The 23,328-nt window shown below is 52.8% G+C and overlaps 2 protein-coding genes across 5 annotated transcripts in view; one reads left to right on the forward strand and one right to left on the reverse strand.

The window, feature by feature from the left end:
• Positions 1 to 1,820: 1,820 nt before the first annotated feature.
• On the forward strand, positions 1,821 to 9,545 carry ELF4 (E74 like ETS transcription factor 4). 2 transcript variants are annotated; one of them, XM_067548494.1, is made up of 8 exons: positions 1,821 to 1,899; positions 3,020 to 3,191; positions 3,534 to 3,626; positions 4,008 to 4,181; positions 5,338 to 5,421; positions 6,453 to 6,645; positions 6,882 to 7,190; positions 8,054 to 9,545. In XM_067548494.1, the coding sequence occupies exons 1-8, from the start codon at positions 1,828 to 1,830 to the stop codon at positions 8,793 to 8,795; spliced, it is 1,839 nt and encodes a 612-aa protein (XP_067404595.1). In that variant the 5' UTR covers positions 1,821 to 1,827; the 3' UTR covers positions 8,796 to 9,545. The 2 variants fall into 2 exon arrangements, with proteins under 2 accessions (XP_067404595.1, XP_067404594.1); XM_067548493.1 differs by lacking the exon at positions 1,821 to 1,899 and having other exon boundaries at positions 2,879 to 3,191.
• A 988-nt stretch (positions 9,546 to 10,533) lies between these two features.
• BCORL1 (BCL6 corepressor like 1) overlaps positions 10,534 to 23,328 on the reverse strand; it is a 38,651-nt gene continuing 25,856 nt past the window's right edge. For all 3 annotated transcript variants that reach the window (XM_067548492.1, XM_067548490.1, XM_067548491.1), the window contains 2 exons: positions 19,560 to 19,713; positions 10,534 to 12,528 (listed from right to left, as the gene is read on the reverse strand). In XM_067548492.1, coding sequence (XP_067404593.1) covers positions 12,249 to 12,528; positions 19,560 to 19,713 — 434 coding nt within the window. In that variant the 3' untranslated portion in view covers positions 10,534 to 12,248. The remainder of the gene's footprint in view (positions 12,529 to 19,559; positions 19,714 to 23,328) is intronic.

Genomic DNA, 23,328 nt, shown 5'->3' on the forward strand with positions numbered 1-23,328 from the left:
CAGACGCCTCTTCTAGCACAGCCCCCACTCAGGCACTACAGACCCACCGGCAATGCAGCAACAGACCAACCTCTGCTACATGGAACAGACAGGAGAAGAGCTGCACTCAGCACCTTCATTGAACTGACCCTCACGTTGGAGCAGCGCTACCTGCTCTCATAGCCAACAGATACTGAGCCCTTGCTCTTACACAGCACTTTGCCTCAGTAGATCTCAACATGCTTTACAAAGCAGATCAGCATCCTTATCCCCATTTTGCAGATGGGGAAACTGAAGCACAGAGGGATGGGGTAACATGCCCAAGGTTACCCAGAAGGCCTGGGAGAGAGCTGGGAATAGAACTCAGCTCTCCTGAGTTCCAGTTTGGTGCGCTATCCACTAGGCCATGTTGCCACCCTCCTGAGCATTGTTTTCTATTTACAGGTGGATTATTCTACATGCTGTAAAATCCACATACTGACTTGGATTGTCTTGAAATTCATTATGCCTCATGAGGGCATGGGGCAGGTTAAGATCCAAATTTGGGTTTATTTGACCAAGAGGCTCCTGAGATACGGCCTCTGCAAAAAAAAAAAAAAAAAAGCACTTTACAAAATCATCTTGTTCTTCTACCATTTTTTGCACGCAGCTGGGGCTCAGAACTTCCCCACACTGATCTCAGTCACAAGTGTTTCTCTCAGCTTGTGCATGACACCCACTGTCTCTTGGGGGCAGCTGTATAGAAAACATTAGTAAGTGTAAAGTTTGTAACTTGAGGGCAGCATGTGGCAGACTACTGCACCTACACGTGAAATGCACATGTGCAGCAAGAGGGGCTCTGCTGGGACCAGAGAGTTTGCAGGTGGTGTGTTGTTGCAGTAATTGGGTACCTCACAGTGCCGTGCTGTGGGCAGAGATCTGAGCTGCACCCACACACTGTGAGTTCAAGCCCTGGCCTTGGCAGGTTGTGTAGCCGGCTCTCAGCCTGCCCACTGCAGGGTCCTTTGAGGAGTCTTGCCCTGAGATGGAAATGTTTGGTTTAAGAGCAGACAGCACGGAGTGCTCTGCAGACTCCACTTTGAGTTCAGAATTACTGTCAAGGAAATTAGCATTGGTTAATAGAGGGAAGATGAAAGACTCCAGTAAGCAGGTAGGGTAAAGAAATCATGTTTCCTGAAAAGTGGGCTCAAGTCTGATCAAAGGAAAACGAGGTGCTGGATCATTTGGCTGAGGGGCTCCTGGTAAACAGCCCCTTTGCTCATGACATTTTCCAATTCTTATCACCCTTTTTGGTGCAGAGCTAGGGACTATGGGTGCAGGGTCAGAGCAGTGAGGGGTATGTGGGCGGTTGGAAAAGGGCAGGCAGTGGGGACAGAGGAGTGGGGGGAGAGGGGCGGGTGTGGGACTGCAGTAAAGGGAATGTGTCTAGGGGAAGGGGATACATGAGGGTGGGTGGGAGAGGGGTTGCGGGGACTTGGACCAGCGATAGGAGGGGGGGACATGGGGTGGGTGGCAGGGGGAGTAGGAGGATTGTGGGGGCGGGAATTGTTTGGGGTGAGTGGGATCTTTTGGGGTTTGGCGAGCTGGTCCCTTGACCTGTCAGCTGCCCAGCAGAGCAATGTTGTCCCTTTCTCTCTCTAGGCGGCCCTGGCCTGTGCTGAGAATGCAGCAGTAGCTGAGGGGATCCCTCATCCAGATCCCTGGGTCGGGTCAGCTGTATGTGGTGGCCTTTCCCTGCGATCCACGCGCAGTCCTGTCACACCAGCTGCCCCAGGGCAAAGGCATCTTGTTCTCAGCCCCACTGCTCCCTCCGTTGCTCCTGCTGGTGCCCGTCTCTGATGCTGGGCCATGTCTCTAGCTATCCACCCCTCTGAGCTGGGCTTTGAATTTGCCAGCAGCAGCTTGGAGGAGATCCATCAGGTAGGGCCCATCTACTCCCATTCCTACCCTGTCCACACGAGGGGCCCATGTTTGTCTGGGTGCGAGAGGATACTCTGAAATGTGCAAGGGCCCTAGATCCCTGCCAGGGGATGTCAGGCAATCACACTCCAACCCCGCTGGTGCGGTTAGCAGGGGAAGGGCTGAATGTCAGGGCCAAGGTCCCCCTTGCATTCCCCTCAGCTGTACAGTGGGAATCGGCCAGCTGAGCTCTGAGCTTGGTGTTTGGATGCCATGGGGCTGAGCCCTATGGAGAGATCTTGCCTAGTGCTGGGGGCAGGGAATGGAAATGTGTACAATGATTGTCCCTGGAGGAGCTCTAAACACCCTGGAGCCCTTTCTCTTGACTCCGGAGAGCATTTTATTGTGTCCCCATGGACCTAGTGGGCAGGGGTGAGAGCACCTAAGAAAGACTGGCTCCGACCAAATGCAGGGTGGTGTGAGGAAAGAATTAAAGCGCGTTCAGCGGGACCGCGCAGCAGGAGGGATCAGTGCACTGCACGGCTCTCACCAGTCGCCTACAAGGCCGCGGCCCCTCCTGCGGGATGCTCCTTTCGGAGATGCAGTGCTGCCCTCCGGTGGATGTACCCGCATCTCCCTTGCTCTGTGCAGCCAGCCTGCCTGGGGCCTGTGAGGCCCTTACCCTGCAGCCAGAGCCCTGCTACCCGGCCCTGTGCCCGTGTCTCTGGAACGGGTCAGGGCCGATCCCACGGCCACAGTGACCCGACAGAAGCGAGCTGTGCAGCGGCCAATCCAAGGGCTGGCCGGCTGGAGATTGTCCTCAGTGGGGCATTGCTAGGAGTGTGTGGGGTGCCTGTGGCCTGGGGTGGGGCTGCCAGGAGAGCTACAGAGCCCAGCCGTACACGCAGCGGCGAGGGTGGGGCTCTGTGCAGACAGCAGAGCAGCACCATTGAGGGGGAGCGGTGCAGAGGTTGGGGGGTCCTGGTCCCTCCTTCCAGCCCAGAGCCTGACTGTCTGTTGCATGGGGAGTGATGAGTTTCAGGGAGAGCGCCGCCCCTGGAGAATGGTGTTTGGAGCGGCTGGCGCTCCCCAGGGATGTTCTCAAGCTGCACTCTCTGTGCCGTATGTCTGCCCCCCACAGCTCGATGACCCACTGGCGTTCCCTGCCCCACTGGAGGAGCAGTTTCCCTGCACGGACCTGCTGCGAGTGTATTCGGGGCTGGAATTGGATGAGGGGCCCGGTGGCATCATGGCGGATGGGCTGCTGGACAGGCCCGAGCTGCAGGTTATCGGGGACAGTGGCACAGCGCCAGGTGGGTCACACGGAGGGAGGGCGTTTTGTCCACTGCAGATCCCCCGGCTCCAAACGCCAGGCCTTTGCTGAGATGAGCAGAGCTGAGCTCCAGGCTGGCCCCGTGTCTAGCTGCAGCTCTGCCCTGGCGGCTGTGATGATGCAGCTTAGCAAACCCGGGTGTTTATACACGCCCAGTGCGTATTCCTGCCCCGCCCCCTGCACTCCCAAGAACAATGGAGAATCACCCCCTCCATTGAAACAAGGGGTGCTGCTGGGGGCTGGGCTCTATGGAAAGGCTGGCAGCAGGTGGGTGCCCCTGATGCAGCGTGTGGGGGGACTGACACAGGCTTTTTGCTGGCAGGTGACACCGAGCAGCCGTTGCCTCCCATTGCAGTGGGCGAGGGCCTGCTTTGGATGGAGTCTCCCAATAACATCTTGGATGAGCAGCGCCTGCGTGAGTCGCCTGGCCCTTCCGGGGCAGGTCCCTTCCTTCCCACCTGGGCTGGGGCCCCTTCCCTCTCACAGGGGCGGGGGGGGGGGAATAGGGTGCTGGGGCCCCCTCTCAGGGGGCCTCTCAATCAAGCAGCAGCAGGAGGTGGCTCCCTGCTCTCACGGGTGGGGCGGGGGTGTTGGAGGGTGCTCACACCTGGATGCTCTCCCTGCACTGCAGACACTCTGAACTGTGCAGGTTAGAGGCCTTTGATCAGGGCAGCTGCATTTTGGTGGGTGGGGAAGTCCCTGGCATGGCCCAGCCACAGGGAGGGTCCTGGGGGCCTGACGCTCACCTGATGCCCCATGGTTAGCCAGGCTTCCCTGCCATTGTGCCCCTCTTTAGTTGGAGGCACCAGTGCTTCCCTGGACAGAGAGGCCAGCCCCCTGCAGCATCAGCTGTGGGTGAGGCCCAGCCAAGGCCCGGGAGAAGCCAGCGGCCTGTGCAGGTCTGGGGACGAGGAGAATCCCGTGGCTGGCTGCACCAGGGAGCAGATGGGGAAGCAGCCCCGGAGGAAAGGTAACCTGCGTCCCCTAAATCCATCGCGAGGCAGCCTGCGTGTGCGGTGCCCTCCTCTCCCGGCAGGGCTTCTCGGGCCTGTTCTGCACACTAACACAGGAGCTTTTGTGGCACCTGGGGAGAAGGGCTGCCCCAGCTCTGTGCATTGCAGGGTAGCAGGCTGGTGGGCAGGGCTCAGTGCGAGAGCTGCGTGGCTGCTTGCTGTACAGCCTGTGTGTGCCAGGCCTGAATTCACTGAGAAACTGGCTGGCGACGCCCTTTGTCCAAAAAGAAAGCGCCCCTCCAAACTGCTGCTTGCACAGCTCCTGTGGACTGTGGCCACATCTGAATTTTCTTGACCTCGCAGGGGGTGCTCTCCCCCAGTCCGGGCTGAGCCTGGTGCCCCAGTGCGGCACTAGGGGGCGCTGCAATGTGGGGGTGGGGTGCTAGGGGGTGCTGCAATGTAGGGCGGGTGGGAGCTCAGCAGGGGGCACTGCAATGCAGGGGCAGGAGTAAGGCACTAGGGGGCGCTGCAATGCAGGGAGGTGGTGGACTCAACAGGGGGTGCTCTCCCCCCAGTGCAGCGCTGTTGAGCTGAGTTCCTGCCCCATTGGGACCGCTATGACTCCCACGGTGCCCTTCCCGAGTGTCGCTGGCTGTTTATGCCGCACTCTGGGGCCGCTGCCATGCGTTCCCCTGCGTGTGCGCCACACGTTGCCGCTGCCCCGCCTGGCCCGTGGGCAAGGTGGCACTAGAAACACAGGAAATGACAGGGCCCCAAGCTGGGCAGGATGAGCAACTAAGGCAGTGATCCCGCCGCGGGCAGCGCCTGCCCTCTGTCACGCACCCTTGCCCAGCAGCTGCCTTTCAGTGGGGAGGGCAGAGAGGCTAGTCCCCGCGCGTGTCCATGGACAGACAGACACGCTCTGTCCATGGACAGATAGACATGCTGTGGGCCCACAGAGAGGGAAACTGCTCCTGACGTGAATTGAGGGCAGGGGCCATTCGCCCAGCCTCCTGGGACGGACGGACGGAGCCTGGGTCCAGCTCCAAAGCTGCTGCAGGAGTACGCGGGCCAGGGCCTGCTGTTGGAATAGCTGATGGCCTGGGGGAGGCAGGGTGGGTGGCGGAGGGATCAGTCAATGCTCTTCCTTTTCCCCCTCTCTTCCCCTTGCAGGTCGGAAGCCAAAGCCCCCCCGCTGCCTTTCCCCCATCACTGCCCCTGGCTTTCCAATCTTCAGGAAGAGCAAGCAGGGCAAAGGTAAGAGTGGCACGGAGAAGTGGCGGCGGGGCAGGCTGGGAGAGGTCGGGTCGGGCAGGGCTACAGCCAAGCGCCTGTAGCTTGGCAGGGAGCAGACGTGCTTGGCTCAGCGCCCGACAAAGCAAATCATCAGCCAGATGCTCCGGCACGAACGGGAGACGCGTCGCTCCTGGGTGGGCCCCAGGTCATGCTGACGCAAGGTGGTGTAGCCCTTCCCAGCCCTGGTAGAGCTGCCTTCCCACTGACAGCAGGACAAACAGCACGCAGCAGGGTTGGCAGCCCAGGAAAGCACCAGCCCCATCGGGGCCCGCTGGCCCCAGTGGACAGGAGCAGCCATGGCGACTCGCTCTCTGCTGGGGGCTGCTGGGCGACCTTGCTGGCGCCTGCTCATGTCCCCAGACCAGTTCCCTGGGCCAGGCGGCAGTGTCCGTACTGCACAGAGTAGCAGGGAGCAAAGTGGCTGCACTTTCCCAGGCTCTGCCCTCTGCCCAGCGGTGAAGCCAGGCTGGGCTGCCAGCCCCCGGCGATGGGGTTCTCTGGAGCTGTATCCAGGCCTCTGCGCAGCTTGGACACCCAGCAGGCTGAGGCTGAAAGGATTTCCCATCGGGCTCTGCTGTGCTCGCCTGCAGCGCTGAGCCGCTTAGCGAGTGTTGGCAGATGCAGGGAGGGGCGGGGGAAGGGTTCATCCCTCCTGCTTGTGCCTTCCACTCTGTGGTTTCCTTGCAGGCGGGGGGGCGGGGTGGGGGGGCGCAGAGCTGAGATTCTGCAGGCCGGGCTGCTGCTGCAGGGCCACGTCCTGGCTCGTTGATTGCGGCCCGCTCCCCCAGCGCACTGATTGACAACCTCCACCCTGCCGGGCTGTGGACTAGGGCCTCCATGGCTGCAGAGGGAGGGCTGGAGGAGCAATGGGGGGCACAGTGAGGCCCGTGGCGCAGCAGGGGCTGCACGGGGCTCTGCGCAGGGGGCTGTTCAGAGATAGGAGGGGTCTGGGTTGTGCCGTGCCTGCCCCTAACACCCGTGCACCCCCCCAGGTAGCGCCCTCCACCTGTGGGAGTTCCTGCTGGCGCTGCTCCAGGACAGGAACACCTGCCCCAAATACATCAAATGGACCCAGCGAGACAGGGGCATCTTCAAACTGGTGGACTCCAAGGCGGTGTCCACGCTGTGGGGAAAGCAAAAGAACAAACCCAGCATGAACTATGAAACCATGGGCCGGGCCCTGCGGTAGGGCCTCCAGCTGGGGGGGACCTGTGGGGGTTGGTTACATTGCTGGGGGGGGGGAGCCATGAGGGAGGCTGAGGCACGGGGGGGAGACGGGGTGAGCTGTGCAGGGCGTGGTGGTATAAGGGCAGGGTGGGGCTGCAGGGGAGCTGTGTGGTGGAGGTTGTGGTGCTGAGGAGGGGCAGGGGGGTTGCGGCAGTGGGGGGCCTGCTCTCATGCTGCATTGGCTTCCCCCCCAGGTACTATTACCAGCGTGGCATTCTGGCCAAGGTGGAAGGGCAGCGGCTTGTGTATCAGTTCAAGGAGATGCCCAAGGACCTGGTGGTGATTGAGGATGAGGGGGAGGGAGCAGGCACCGTGAACTCCAGAGCCAGCCGCTCTGGCCCCAAGTCCTCGGCCCGGAGTGCCTCCCTACAGAGGGCCCTTTCCCCCACGCACGGCAAGAGGGAGGCTGCACCAGCAACCCAGACTCAGGTGCCCACAGCTGCCCCTTGTCCTGACCCCAAGGTGCAGCAGGGGACCAGCAGGCCGCCCACCCAGGCCCTGGGGTAAGTGCCTGGGGGAAGGGCCTGGTCTGTGACAACGCAGCAGGGGGGCACCCCAGCACAGCCCCTGCTGGGTGCAGAGCCAGCCACAGGCTTGGGGGTCTGCATGGACCCGCTGGCCACGCAATGCCTCACCCACTAGTGGCACTGATGCTGTCTTTAGTGGAGCAGCCCAGCCTCCAGGCCTAGGCTGGGGCTGGTCCTGGGAGAAGGGTGCGTTGGAAGGGCTGACGGTGCCCTGGCTGCTGCAGACAGGACCCCCGCAGCACCCTGAGAGCAGCAGTGGGGAAGGGGATCCAGCCAGGGCCACAGCCTCTGCGCCAAGCCCTGGGCACAGGACCATGGCTGCCATTGCGCACTCGGAGAGCGGGCCCCTCCATAGCCTGCTCTGTGGAGGTTGGCTGGCCCCAGGGTGGGGGGGGGCCAGGCTGCAGGAGCTGATGGGGCTGGAGGAAGCCGATGTGGCTGGGGAGCAGGGGCACAGGAGGTTGGGTGAGAGAAGGAGCAGGAGAGCCAAGCAAGGCCTGTCAGGAGAGCTGTGCAGCGGGGCAGGGGGTTGGAGGCCCAATGGGGAAGAACAGTGAGAGGCAGTTTTTGGGGGGGGGGGGGACACAAGGCTGAGTAAGCCAGGGCAGGGCAGGGGCTGGTGCACAGGCGATGATCAGGAGAACAGCATGTCAGAGCCAGCAGAGGCAGGCCGCACAGGGGCTTGGGGCACAGGTTCTAGGGGGGCCAAGGGGCTGGCGCTCCAGCTGTGAGCAGAGGGGGCAGCATGCAGTGCAGCGGGGGCCTGGGTGGGGGTGGAAGGGTGGGGTTCTCATTCCCCCCCCACCTGCATGTGACCATTTTTCCTTCTCCTTCCCCAGCTCCCCGCTCCTGCCTGGTTGCATGGGGCTGGGGCCCCCGGCGCCCCAGCCCATCCCACTCACCAAAGTGCTGGCCCTGGGAAACGCCACCCGTTTGCCTTTTCTGAGCAGCGCCCCCCTTCAGCACATGCTTACCCTCCAGCCGGGGATTCCCGTGAATGGCGTCTCCCAGCCACGGCCATGCCTGGGCAGCAGCATCTCAGCAGCAGGCTGGGCGCCTGAGCCGCTTCTGCCTGCCTCTCTGCCCTCCTTGCCCAGCCTGCTCCAGCCAATGGTTCTGACGGGGCAGCCAAGCACGGTTGTTGTTTCCACCATCATTGGGACAATGGAGCCCAACAGCAGCTGCCTGGCCTCCCTGGATCGCTCGCTCCCGCGCCTGCTTTCTGATGATCCTGCCACGCTCACCAGCGTGCTGCCGACGCAGGAGAGCCTGCCCGGCACTGCAAACTGCCAGGAGCTCCAGCCGCTAGCCCTAAGCAGCACCCAGGATAGCAAAGCAACAGCCCCTCTGCGGGCAGGAGGCACTGACAGCAGCACCCCCCTCCTCTGCCCACAGGTGGGCTTGACACCAGTGGTGGAACTGGAATTAGCCATCAGCTCGGAGGCATCAGGTCCTGGGGAGCAGATAGCTCAGCTCCTGGCAAAGCCCGGTTCGTCCAAAGCCCCTGCTCCGAGCAGCCCTGCACCTCTGCTGGCTCGGGGCCGTGAGGGCAGTAAGGAGTGCTGGGATGGGGTAGCTTAGTACATAGAGACACCCCCGACTCCAACAGCAGCAAAGGAGACGGCCTGCAGCCCCATGCTGGAAAAATCCAGCACACCAGACTGAGCGGGTCAACTCGGCTGGGGCCTGCCAGGGAAGGGGCACTGGGAGAGGAGGAGCCCCTCAGGCTGCATGGTGTTTGCTTCTTGCCTTCACCCATTAAAGAGACATTTTTTGCACCTGACACTGTTATTCTGTGCAGCAGGGCCTCATCTTACAGCCGAATTGCCATCTGTGGGTGGAGACACCAGTATGCAGTATTGTGGCTGGCGCTAAGGGCCCAAGCTAGCTGCTGGGCCCTGTCCTGCGTGCAGCTGCTGGAATGGGAGCTGTTCCCCTGGCAGCCAGGAGGGAGTGAATTCATCTGGGCTCCAGCATGAGGGCAGCAGGGGCGTGGCGTCTCCAAGGGCAGGGCTGCTGTGGCCCTAGCACAGGGTAAGGCTGGCCTAGCTCTTACCCTCACTTGGGCCTTGCCCAGGGGGCTGCTAGAGTAAAAGGAGGCCCCAACCCTCTCACCCCCCCAGCACACTGCAACGCCTGTGGTAGGGCTTTGTTGTGGCAGCAGTCACAGGGCGGTTCTGAGTAGCAGTACCCACCCCCCGGAGCTTGGTGGCTGCTGCTGGGCCAATGCCCAGGCAGCTGGACTAGAGCACCCCCTGTGTCACCCACTGGGCCCTACGAATGGCTGATTCTGCACCACAGCATGCAGGCTGGGTTCTGTGTGGACTGAGACCAGCAGCCTTTGGCCTGGTTGCAGGGGGCAGGAGCTGGACTGCCTTAGACCGAGGGGCTGTGCCAGCCAGAGGCCATGCCAGAGCACCTACAAGCGTCCAGGCAGGGTCAGGCTTCCTGGTGTTGCAGTCACATGCCCTAGGCCCCTGCCATGAGGCACCCCCCCCTGCCCCCCCAAAGCACCCAGCCCTGAGCATCCCCACCACACTCCCAGCAGAGGGGTCTGGTGGAAGGGCCTGGTCTGTGACAACAGCACTGAGCTGTGGCCTGCTGCTCCTGCCGCAGGGCTGGCCCTGCTGCCATGCAACACAGTAGCAAATGCACTTTGGAGAAACCTCTGTCCCTGTCCCCCTCTCCCCCCAACCTGTAGCAGCAATACACCCCCTCCAAATCACACACCAAGGAGTGACATGCCCCTACCATGGCAGTGGCTGTGCTGGCATATTTATTGCTCCCACAGCCCAGTATCCACCCCTGGCTGGGCCCCTCCCACCTGTGCCATGCATAGGCATGAAGGGCAATAGTAGGGCTGGGGCTGGAGAAAAGGCCCATAGCACCCATTGGGTTCCATTCCTGCTGCTCCCCACCTCTGCTACCACTGGTCATTGCTCTAGGAGTGGCCCATCCCACCCCCCTTGGATGTTCATTCTCAGGCTACTCTCTACTGCCATCCTGGTCCGCGAGCAGGTCCCTGTGGCTTCTGCTCATGTGTATGATGTGGCGCCCCATTGAGAGGCCAGACTGAGGCCCCACGGCCTGTACTCCTTGGACCCCATGATGCAGCTCCTCCATAGAGCTAGGCTGAAGCACAGCTGAAGAGTTAAAGTGTAAGTGAGGGCGGGCCTGGGCCTGCCTTTTTGTGTTATCTCCATGCACAGCTGCCGCAGCCAGCAGCACCTATCAGCATGGAAGGTGCCACGCTGCTTGCAGGGAAAGGAACACAAGGCTGGGGCATAGGACCAGGCTGCACTAAAGCAATTCGGGATACAAGGGAGGAGTGGTGGAGGTAGAAGGCTGCTAGCATTTGCCCCAGCTGATCCCCTGCCTGGCAGCTAGGAGGCTCTAGGAAAGCACACTGCAGGATGCTACCATTAGGCCAGTGCAGGGTTAGGCTCTTCCTGAGGCTAGTGCTTCTGGCTTACCCAGCAGTAACAATGCAGACGGAGACCAGCAGCTCACTAAGGAGGGCCTGGTGCGCAGGGTCATTTCTGTTTCCCCACCCTGCCAACACAGAATCTTTCACCCCAGGAACGATGCTGCCAATCCCTCTTTCCCCCTGTAAAAGCACCCTATGCACACAGCAACAGAAGAGTCAGGAGGCAGAGGGCCTGATGCAGGTTTTTCTGTACAGAAGTGTTTTTTGACACCACAGCCGGTTGCTTATAATAAAACAGAAATGAGAAAGAGCAGCCAGAATACACACCCAAAGGCAATAACCCTCAGCTTAAAAATGGAGCTGTCTGGGCCCAGGGAAGGGGAGGCAGACACATGGTGGTTGGGGGAGGCTACAACTGCCCCGCCTGGGACAAAACACAACACAAAGAAAAAACCACCCAACACTCCCATTGCAGGGCAGGACAGGGGAGAGCCAGGAACCAGATTGTCCAAACCTCAGCATCCTCGTTAGCACCTGTACAATAAAACTGTACCATCTACACAGCGGTGCAGCCCTGCTCTGCTCCTGCCAGGGCAGGGACTTGCCCCCTCAGGCCAGCTCTCTGCAGTAGAACTGCTCCTCTGAACAGAAGGAAGGGGCACAGTCGGAGGAGAGGGAGAGGCCTGGCTGCAGGCAGACACTGCGTCAGGGAGGCTGGTCTGTCTGCAGCAGCATGAGCTCATGAGGATGGGAGGCAGCTGGAGTCCCTGCCAGCGGCTTTGGAGCAGCTCAGGCTCTTGGGCTGTAGCTGCTTCTCAAAAGTGGCCCAGAAGGCTCCCAAAACAAGCGATGTAAGTGAAATGCACGAGACAGCCAGGCAGGCACCTGGGGGGACTGAACCCCGGGCTGAGGAACAGCTCTCACTGGCCTTGCTTTTGGGAAGGGAACAGCTCCAAAGCTGGTGAGAGAGGGGGCTGCCCACAGGCCCTAGTATTTAAGCTGGGGCCTGTTGTGAGAGCTGGTCCCTTCACTGCCAGGCAGCAGTTCTGTCACTGGACAGCTAGCTCCTCTTGGGAGAGCAGTGTCCTCTGGGAGCATCATGGGAGAGGGAAGCCCTCCTCACCGCAGCCCGGGGCTGAAATAATCACAGTGATACAGACTCAGCAGAAACAAAAGAAACATTACAAATTAAATACTAATTAAATAAATACCATGGAAGACATGGGGGCGGGAGGAGGGCAGCTTGAGAGAGAGGTGTGGTTCTATGGGGCAGGTCAGAAGCACCCACTACCCCTCATTTCACAGAGCCCATGGTCCTACAGCCAGGAGGGCCCAGCTAAGGTAGCCCAGGGGGCAGGTCCAAGCTTCCTGGCTGAGCTAGAAGGAGACCTGCAGAGAGCTGCATCTGCTGCTGCTCATCACAAAGGGACCCAGGGAAGTCCTCGGAGACATGTGGAGTCTCTCCCGTCGGAGTTCAGGGGCCGCGAGGAGAGAACAAAATAGCCAAAGACTCCAGGCCGTGCTGCTGGCATTGAGAAGGCTGCTTCCCATTAGTCCATATTATTGCCTCATGATGCAGTCCAATGCAGGGAGAGCTCCATCCCCCGTCAGCTGCTCCAGGCCTGGAACTCCACTGATGAGCCCAGGAGCTGCAGCAACTCCGGCTCGTAACGCACCAGCTCCACTGTCTCTGCAGGGCCCTGGGGGAGCGGCTCTGGGCTCTCCAGCACCTCCTCCTGGGCCAGCAGCTGGCTTGAGGACACCTGATGCTGGAACTCCGCCTTGGGCAAGGTAGCAATTTCAAAGTGCGGGAAGCGAGCCTGGAATATGCGGGAGGAAAGCTTCAGCCTCTTGAGAACATCAGAGAAGAGAAACCAATTGCAGGGCCTGTGAGAGCAGCGAGAGAGGCACAGGTTAGTGAGGAGGGACTGATTCCACGTCCCTCCACCAGTTCCAAAGGGAACAGCCCAGCCACACAGATCAAGCACAAGATGGGGTGGTGTCTACTAATCACAGGAACACTGGCTCCTTTGCAACTATCTAGAATACATAGGAAAAAAAGATGCATGATAATGAGGGACTTTAACACATGCTGGCAGTCTCATGCTGCCAGGACTAAAATGTCCTTGGAATTTCTAAATATTATAGATGACAATTTCCTAACTCAAAAAGCATTGCAGCCAATACTGGGGAATTCTATGAAAGACCTTACCAGACAAAGAGGAGCTGATCACTGAACTAAATTTAATGGTAACTTAAGGTGCAAGTGATCATGACTTGATCACATTTATAAAGTGCAAACAGAATAAAGTCCAGATCAGTGCTATATATAATTAATGCTTCAAAAGGGCCAAGTTCCCAAAGCTGAAAACAATCATAAGCCAAATCAGCTGAGAGGAAGAATTTATTCAGAAAAATGTAACTGATGATTAGGAATTGTTTAAGCAAGCTTTATTAGACTCCTAAAAAAGACACAATCAAGAAAGAAAATTGGTTTAAAAAAACAAAAACAACAACAACACACAAACTGGTTTAGAGGGGAAGTGAAAGTAGCTACACTTTTTTTTAAAACGGGAATTAGATAGTAAATATAAATCAGAAGCTAGGAATTGTAGAAAATTGATAAGGCAAGCAAAGATACAAGGAGATATCTATAGCCAGCAGAATTAAGGACAATGAGAAAGAGTTTTCAGCGTATAATAGGAACAAAACGAATTCTAACAATGATATTGGGCCACTACTAGATGGAAATAGAATTATCAATAATAATGCAGAAAAGGCAGAAGTGTTCAATAAATATTTCTGTTCTCTATTTGGCAAAAAACATGATGTAATCATTCCATTCTACTAGTATTGCTGGAGGATGTTAATCAGCAGCTACTTAAGTTAGACATTTGTAACTCAGTAGGTCTGGATAACTTGCATCCAAGAGTTTTAAAAGAGCTAACTGAGGAGTTCACTAGACTGTTAATGTTGATTTTCAATAAATCTTGGAAGACCAGGCAAGTTGCAGAAACCTAGAAGAAAGCCAATGGTGTGCCAATATTTTAAAAGGGTAAATGGGATGATTCGCGCCTGACTATAGGCCTGTCAGTCTGACACTAATCCCCGCAAGACGAGGGAGTGGCTTATATGGGACTTGATTAATAAAAAATGAAAGGAGGATAATATAATTAATGCCATTCAACATGGGTTTGTGGAAAATAGATCCTGTCAAACTAACTTGCTATCTTTTTCTGATGCGATTACAAGTTTGGTAGATAAATGTAATACTGTTGATACTTAGATTTCTGTAAAACATTTGACTTGGTACAGCATGACATTTTGATTAAAAACAAGAAAGATGAAAATTAACATGGCACACATTAAATGGATTAAAAACTGTCTGATACATCTCACAATGTAATAGTGAACAGGGAATCATCAAGTGGGATGTGTTTCTAGTTACGAAGGTCTGTATTGTCTCATTTTGGCATCATGAACGGGTGAAGCTCAGAATATGGATGGAGCTTGGGGAAAATACTACTTATTTCTGCCTCTACTCTGTCCTCTGCAAATTGGCACTGAACACGTTTCCCTGTCAAAAATTACTTACACTGGAACCTTTCAGCTTTTGCAACTGAAAGTTAAATACTACAACTTTAAAGGTCTGCTGCTGTAACTATGACCCACTCAGTGATGAGAAATGCTAAGGGATTTTGACTTTCTAGCTATCTATCTTATGCACGAATGCATGTCTATTTAGACCAGGGGTGGGGAACCTTTTTTCTGCGGAGGGCCTGATGGTGGTATGCGGAAGACGGCTGAGTGTCCGCCGCCGAAATGATTTTGCGGGCCTTATACGGCCCGCGGGCAAATGGCATGTAAATGTGGGAACATTCACGGCAATCATTTTTATGTTGCCTTTTTGTTTGTTTTTTGCAGTTTAAGCAAAATATTACAGCCCTCCCACCAGCAATCATGAAAAGTTTGAAAGAAAAGCCCCCCCCCCCCCCCCCCTACTGCTGCATATCTGTGCTCCAGAACCCTCAGCTGAACTATAGTTCTAAGAGAACCAGTGGAACATAAGAATGGCCGTACTTGGTCTGACCAATGCTCCATCTTGTCCAGTATCCTGTCTCTAGCAATGGCCACTGCCAGCTGCTTCAGAGGAAATGCCAATTTTGAGTGAGGGCTGGCAGTTGGAAGTTTAGGGACCAAATGGGGTTGGGACCCTAACTATTTTGGCTAATAGCCATTGATGGACCTATCCTGCAAGAACTCACCTAATTCTCTTTTGAACCCAGTTAGAGTTTTGGTCTTCACAACATCCCATTGCAACAAGTTCCACAGGTTGACAGTGCGCTGTATGAAGAAGTACTTCTTTACATTTATTTTAAACCTGCTGCTTATTAATTCCTTTGGGTGACTCAGTGTTATGTGAAGAGGTAAACACTTTCTTATTCACTTTCTCCATATTATTCATGATTGTATAGACCTTTATCAACATCCCTCCTAAGTCATCTATTTTCCAAGCTGAACAGTCCCAGTCTTTTTAATCTCTCCTCATGTAGAAAACTTTCCAAACCGCTAATCATTTTTGTTGCCCTTCTCTGCACTTTTTTCATTTCTAATATATCTTTTTTGAGATGGGGCAACCAGAGTTGCATGCAGTATTCAAGGTATGGGCGTACCATGGATTTATATAGTGGCATTATGATATTTTCTGTATTATTAGCTAATCCTTTCCTAATGGTTCCTGACATTGTTCACTTTTCTGACTGCAGTTGCACATTGAGTGGATGTTTTCAGAGAACTATACACGATGATGCCTAGATCTTGTCCTTGAATGGTAATAGCTAATTTAGGCCCCATAATTTTGTATATATAGTTGGGATTATATTTTCCAAAGTGCATTACGTTGCACTTACCAATACTGAATTTCATTTGCCATTTTGTCGTCCAGTCACCCAGTTTTGTGAGATTCTGCAGTCAGCTTTGGACTTAACTATCTTAAGTAATATCGTATCCTCTGTAAATTTTGCCACCTCATTGTTCACCCCCTTTTTAAAGACCATTTATGAAAACATTGAACAACACAGGTCTCAGTAAAGGTCCTTATGGAAGCCTGCAGTTTCCATGTCTCCACTGTGAAAAATGACCATTTACTCCTACCCTTTGTTTCCTATCTTTTAAGCAGTTACTGATCCAAGAGAGGATCGTCCCTTTTATTCCACAACTGCTTAGTTTGCATAAGAGTCTTTGGTGAGGGATCTTGTCAAAGGCTGTCTGAAAGTCCAAATATACTATATCCAGGGATGATGCTTGTCCACTTGCTTACTGACTCCCTCAAAGAATTCTAATAAATTGGTGAGGCATGATTTCCCTTTACAAAAGCCATGTTGACTCTTCTGCAACATACCATGTTTATCTATATGTCTGATAATTCTGTTCTTTACTATAGTTTCAACCACTTTGCCTGGTACTAAACTTAATGTTACTGGCCTGTAATTGTCAGGATTGCCTTTTTTAAAATCGGTATTACATTAGTTACCCTCCCATCATCAGGTACAAAGGTTGATTTAACCAATGGGTTACGTACCACAGTTAGTAGTTCTGCAATTTCATATTTGAGTTCTTTTAGAACTCTTGGGTGAATACCATCTGATCCTGGAGACTTATTACTGTTTAATTTATCACATTGTTCCAAAACCTCCTCTGCTGACACCTCAGTCTGGGACAGTGCCTTACATTTGTCACCTAAAAAGAATGTCTTGGGTGTATGGCATATCCTCTGCAGTGAAGACCGATGAAAGAATTCATTTAGCTTCTCTGCAATGTCCATGTCTTCCGAGTGCTCCTTTAGCACCTTGATCACCCAGTGGCCCCACTGTTTGGCAGGCTTCCTGCTTCTGATGAAATTACATTTTTTTTTTTTTGCTATTAGTTTTGTGTTCTTAGCTGGTTGCTCTTCAAATTCTTTCTTGGCCTGCCTTATTATACTTTTACACTTGACTTGCAAGAGTTTATGCTCCTTTCCATTTCCCTCAGTATGATCTGACTTACAGTTTTTAAACAATATCTTTTTGCCTCTAACTGCCTCTTTTACTCCGCTGGTTAGCCATTGTAGCTGGAGGTGCAATGGCCAGCTTGGGTAGATGTAGATGTGCTAGCTCTTATTGAGGTGGTGTGCTAAAAATAGCAGAGTAGCCATGGCGGCAGGGGCAGCTGCTCTGCCTAGCTCCCCGGAGTACAATCCCATAGATCCTAAGTATGTATTCAGATGATGAGCCTGAGCCGCTACAGCTACATTGCTGTTTTTAGTGCAGAGCTAGCATGTTTATCTACCTGAGCTGGGAACTACACCTCCAGCTGCAGGATGGACGTACCCTAAGAAATTTGAATGGCTCGTTCATCTCAATCGGACATTAATACTGAAGCCTAACATAATGGCAGTGTTCATATTAACTCATTACTGCTGATCATTTTAACTGAAATTGTGTTTATCCTACAGTTTCAAGCAATCTACCCAGGTGCCAAGTGGCCCAACTGTCCTCTACCCAGCTGCCCCTGGGTACTTATATGATGCAGTTACATGGTGTCAACACAAAAAAACTGGGACATATTGATAAGAGAATCCAGGGCCCATCCTAGAGAATTCAGGTTCAGTTTGCCATGACAGACAGGGCCTTGCTTCTAAGAGAAGCAGAGTCTCAACCATAACTAGGGGAGCTTGACTGAGCCTGTTAATACTTTTTGTGTTCAGAATGCTTTACAAACATCAGTGAGCCTCAATCCCCTCCACACACACAGTGCGGTAGGTATTGGCCCCATTTTGGAGATAGAGAAAAAGAAGCTGAATGCTCAAAATTACAGCGAGGCAAATTTTTCAGAGAAATAGCTTATTTGCAAAAAAATGCAGTTTTGGTCGCTCCAAAACTATCCCTGAATTTGACACAAATGTATTAAAAAATGTTGGCCAGAAATATTTTTCAAGCTAGATTGGGTAAGTGTGGGTGTCTCCCCAACATGAGCTGAAAGTTGTTTTTGATGTTTTCAGGCTTGCCAGCAAACCGAAAAAACCCACTTAATTGCCCCACTCTATTTAAGGTTTTGTTTACACTAGAATGCTTCCCCCATTGCTACAACAGGGACAGCTCCACTTGTGGAGGTGTTAGTGTAGACAGGCAGCTGGTGGTGTTTTTAGTACTGTCGCTTAGATTTGAACAGAGTCAGATGTTATACGTGATTTAAAAACCCAGGGGCATCCTCGAGGTAAGTCTAAACAAGCTGCTGCTGTTACTACCACTCCTGGAGCTGAACAGAGACAAGAGTAGCTATGGAGGGAAAATCAAGGACAGGCTTCCTCAGCCTAGGTGCCTGAGTATGGCAGGTCAAGAGTAATGAATTCCCAGGAGAATGCATCTGCCACTGCCGTACTGTACTGTCCCACAGGGATATCCCTGCTTGTCTTCAACTGGAAGTCTGCTTACACCAGAAAGATTGAAGATTGCTAGGCCTTGTGCTTTTATCCCAGCTAATGTAACTTATATACATGCATTTATTCTAGCTATGAAATGTACTCATTTGCCTCAGTGTCTTGCAGCAGAGAGTTTATCATGGAACTCCTAGACTGCATCCTAAGTAGTTCTTAAAAGAACTTCACTTAGATAAAGATTAGTTCTTAAGTATTTTGAAAAGACATGTCTTTTAATCCAATGCCTCCCTGTGCTTGTTTTATGGAAAAGGATAAATAAGAATAACTTTAAATTTATACTGAAAGAGCTCCATTCAATCCTCTACAACACTGAACCACACCCAGCTCTTTAAAAGTGTACAGCAATACTAAACAAGAGTTAAGAACAGGAAGTCCACAAAAACAAATGAACTACAGAAAAGTTTGCTCTCATCTGCATTGTTCATTTTTTTATAGGCCTGGGTCTAAGCTCCTTCCTAAACCACACAGCCTGGGTCTTTTTATTCTCTTCTTGTATGGAATTCCCTCATCTTTCAGGAGTCATGCTCTTGTCTGGACCTTTCACACCTCCACAATGCCCCTCTGAAGGGGAATGGACCCAACAGAGTTAGATAATGACATTACAGCAGTCCCTGTGCAGTTCTCCACCCAAAAGTTCCTGACATCCGACCTCTTATTTGTTTCTTTGATTTGGGGTTTGTAAGGCTTGTTTCCCTCCCTTCCATTCCTCAGTGGAATAATGGTCCACACTCCATGCCTTTATGAGACAGCTCTGTACAGTAGCTAGAGCACCAGAATGGGATTTGAGTACTCTTTCTGGCTCTGCCACGGACTTGCTGCGTAACTTTGGGGATCTCTCTTGCAATCTCTCTTTGCCTCCACCACCCCGCTGTCAGATAAGGATAACACGTTTGCAGGGATGCTATAGCTGTGTTGGTCCCAGGGTATGAGCGACACACGGTGGGTGAGGTAATATCTGCTTTGGACCAGCTTCTGTTGGTGAGAGATAAGCTTTCAAGTTACACAGAGTTCTTCTTTTTACCTGAGGGAGAGCTCTGTGTAAGCTCAAAAGCTTGTCTCTCCCACCAACAGAAGTTGGTCAGATAACAATGATAACATTTCTCCCACCTTGGTAAAGTGCTTTGAGACCTACCAATGGAATGTGCATGGTACATGCAAAGTGTTAACGTCCTCTATTGGGATTCTACCTTGGTGGCTAATCGCCTAAGGCTCTAGGAAGTGCTCAAGCAGGCATCATCTGTTGCCTAGTATAGGGACAGCCCATATACTCTGAATATTGCTCTTTCCTGTTCTGGGCAGCCTGGTGCTTACTTCCACTCTCAGCTAACCCTCCGTTCCTGCTCCCATTTCTCAATTAGCTCACTGGGTCCCCATCCTGTGTCACTGAGTCCCAAATTTGCTCTGCCCAGGACCTCCTATGCAAAGAGGAAATGGCACTCACCCACGTGAGACCGACACCTGGAGGTTATAGCAAGGAAGCAGTGGCTTGTCTGAGAACTCAAACATGAAGCTGTCTGATTCTTGCTCCTCTTCCTCCTGATCAGAACTTCCGGGAGGGTTGAGCAGAAGGTCACACCCAATTCCATCCTTCCCCTCTGAAACAAGCAAAATTATGTGTTGGCATCTCCCATATTCTCACTCTTGCTGGTGCATAGTGCTTCCCGGGGAAGCGGAGAGGAGATGGAAGCTCTGAGTGCCCCGGCAAGAATCTGGGTGTAGGCAGCCATGACTTACTGCACATTTCTGCTCCCAGACCACTCAGAACACTACACGTGGTGTTCCGCACCTCCAAAGAAGGGGTTTCACCTCTTTGATTGTGATCTGTCACAAAGGTACCAACAGACAAATGAAACCCGTGCTGCTGGCTGCAAACTCTTTGCTGGAGGAAACCCAGCACACAGTAGCCCACTGCCCTGAACAGTCACTGCCAGAAGCCAGGCTTCAATAGGACATATCTTTACTTTATTGCCCATTTATGTGCCTCACAAACCACTGGTCAACATGACATGACTGAGAAGCCAGTCTGTGAAGAAGTAGGGGGGGCACGTGTGGCTCAGGACTGCGGTGCACCAGAACTGTAGGTCAGGACTGAGGGGTGCTAGCAAAGGGACATGGGGAGGAAACTGGCATGTCTGCCCAAACTGCCCAGTTGTACCAGTGACACCAGCCTCTCACCTGCACGAGCAAAAAATGCCACAACAAATTCAGAAATAAAACCCAGTTGAGTCTCACACTTCCTGCCCACCACAGCATCTCCCACTGGAAGGGCTGTGCCCCAGGGACAATCAATTCCCTCCCAGAGCTCCTGCTCTCGTCCCTTTCTGCAATGCTGGCTCAGGACCATTCCTCTTTCCCGAGTCCATGCCCACCAGCCTCTACTAGACCAGTGCCACCAGATTTTGCCTGATCCTCTTGCCCAGTCCCATGGCTCAGACTGAAGCACTCCACCGGGCTGAGTGAAACAGACAGCTGGTTACTCTGCAGGCCGAGTTGCAGTGGTGACTGTATTGTGGCTCATGAATAGCTGGAAAAAGAAGTTACTTTCTTTACAGTAACTATGGCTCTTTGAGATGTTTTACCCACACAGATCCCATTCTAGGTGCCCATGCACATGAGATATTGCTCTTTTGGCCAGCAGTATCTGCTGGGGCCACTCACGCGCCCTGAATGCCCTTGAGCCCCTCACCCGAGGACATAAAGGGCTTGGTGGCTCCAAACTCCACTCTGTTCTTTCACCAATACAGAATCCCCAAGGCAAAGAGACTCCACCGTTGGAGGGAGGGAGGGTGGACTGTAGGATCTATGTAGACAAAGCATCCCAAAGAAGCAGTTACTATAAGATAAAGTAACCATTCTTTCTTCTTTGAGTATCTGTTCACACCGATCCCACTTTAAGTGATTGGCAGCCCAGTTGTCTCTCTAAAGTGGTGAGTGCCCGGAGTCCTAGTTAAATAAGGTCTGTAAGAATTACCTGCCAAACTATGCATCAGATCTAAAGTCTGACACTAGAGAATAGCAGCTTATGAAAGTATGCATGGAGCTCCAAGGAGATGTGCTACAGATTTTGAGTATAGAGACATCTTCTAAAAAGGCTGAGGAGGCTGCCTGAGCTCTTTATTCAGTTCATTAGAAATTCTAATGCAGTCTGACACTCATTTTGAGAGTATGTCAAAACAGCCAGTCCTGTGGACTTATCACCAGATGATAAAAATTGCCTGAGTGATCTGTGCGATGGTTTTGTCTTCTTGAGGTAAGAGAAGATAGCACTTACAACATTGAAAGGGTAGAGTGAGGTCTTGGAAAGAACACTCGTAAGTGAATAAACTGATTTCAATGAAAGACCGAGGCCATTTGAGACAGAAATTTAGGATGAGCATGGAGAGTAACTGTCCTTATGGAAGGTGGTATAAGGTGGCCCTACCATCAGTGCTTGGATTTCACTCAGTCTGTGGGCAGAGCGCCAATCTAAAAATATTGTCTTAATAGACAAAATGCAAAGAACAGGAGGGCAGGCATAGGTTGAAATGGAGGCTCTGTCAGAGATAGGAGGACTACATGTACATCTAAGGGAGGGGAAAAACTCCTTACCAGGCAGAAAACCATTAATAGCCCCTTCCAAAATTTGGTTACTGGAGAATAGGAAAAAAAATATGCATCCCTTTACTGGAGGCTGGCAAGCAGATACTGCTGCTAAGTGCACTTAATAGAACTGCTGGAGAAACCTGAAAGCTTCAATGATAAACTGGTAACCCAGCAGGAACAGGACCAGACACATCCACAGAAGGGAGGTTACAGTGAGAAGCCCATATTGAAAACCATTTCCACTTGAAGGATTTTGGCTCTGAATGAGAATGTTCTGTATCTCTGCTGAGCAACATCTATCTTCAGGCTCAACCAGATAGCCTCCAATCCATGAGATGTAGAGACATTGGGCCTCGGTTTTAGAATTTGACCTCAGTCCTATGATATGATGTGCAAAGTGACCAGTATCTCAAATTGTGGCTGAATCAATAGATGTACCATCTCTGAGTACAAAAATTGTCATGCCCATGCCAAGGCTACTAAGATGGCACGAGCCCTGTCTAATCTTATTGCCGTAAGAACACTGTGGATCAGAGGGATTGGGGGAAAACCCACAGAGCAGATTCCTATCCCAGTCAATCAGAGGGGGAGCCTCTGAGGGGGAGCCTGGACTTCTTCCTCCCCTGGTTTGCAGATGGGAGAGTGGGACTGGTTGCAAACAGGTGGGAAGGCCCCCCTTCTGAAATGTTTTCAGGAAAACTGAGTCCTTGAGGGAATATTCACAGGAGAAGAGCATTTTCTATCAACTAGATCCACTGCATTGTTTTGGATGCCAGAAAAGTCTCCCAGAGGAGACTAGCCACCAGACACGGGGGCGGGTGGGGGGGCGAGGCATCTTGCTCCTCTTTGTCCATAGTGCCTCACGGTAGTACTGTGTGTCAAACCATGGACAGTGGTGTCCTGAATCACAGGTAGAAATGCCCTGCAAACTGGACAAACAGCCTGAAGGTCTAGGATATTTATGGGTAGTTGGGATTCCATAGGAGGACCATAAAGCTTGGGTCAACTGTGCTCTTCCCAGCCCTGTGTGGAGGCATCTGTCACCAGAGTGTTTGTGGGAGTTGGAGAGGCAAACATCAATCCCTAACAGCCGTTTTGAGGAACGTTCTATGAGATCAGTGAGGAAAACATGCTCTCACAGGAAGGTCCCTGAAAAAAGATTGGGTGGAGTGTGGGGAGTAGGCATGGACTAGAATTGTACCTCATAGTTCTTCTGGATGACTGATACCCAGCAGTCTAGTAATTGCAGCCAACGCATTGGGGGGAGGGGAGGAAGAGAGGCAGATGCCAAATGGAGGAAAGAAAGGGTATAGCTCCCAATGATTTGGTCCAGACATTCAACCTTGGCATCAAACTGCTGCCTTGGGCCTGATGTTTTGTGAGAGGTTACCGTAGGAGCAGCAGAATCCCTTTGCTTCTGATCATAAGGCCTCTTCTTAAAGGTTTCTGATGGTCCCTGGTGGTAAAAATAAGAGGAAGGAGGCACCTGTCTCATTTGGTGCTGTGGTTTGAACAGTTTCCTCCTATGGGCTGGGGTGTAAAGGCCTAGGGAATGGAGCAGCAGTTTGGAATCTTTCAGTGAGTGCAATGCTTTCTGTGCTTTAGAATTAAACAGGTAATGACTATCA

This window comes from Emydura macquarii, unplaced genomic scaffold (genome assembly GCF_026122565.2).
Source record: "Emydura macquarii macquarii isolate MOO-44397 ecotype Brisbane River unplaced genomic scaffold, CSIRO-AGI_Emac_v2 contig_1253, whole genome shotgun sequence".
NCBI lineage: Eukaryota > Metazoa > Chordata > Testudines > Chelidae > Emydura > Emydura macquarii.

Bases quoted from the DNA above. Each gene is read 5' to 3' on its own strand.
- ELF4 (XM_067548493.1), top strand. From the start codon at position 2,900: ATGGGGAGTGATGAGTTTCAGGGAGAGCGCCGCCCCTGGAGAATGGTG. The intron at 6,646-6,881 runs GTAGGGCCTCCA...CTTCCCCCCCAG, and splicing joins ACCATGGGCCGGGCCCTGCG to GTACTATTACCAGCGTGGCA. The intron at 7,191-8,053 runs GTAAGTGCCTGG...CTCCTTCCCCAG, and splicing joins CCGCCCACCCAGGCCCTGGG to CTCCCCGCTCCTGCCTGGTT.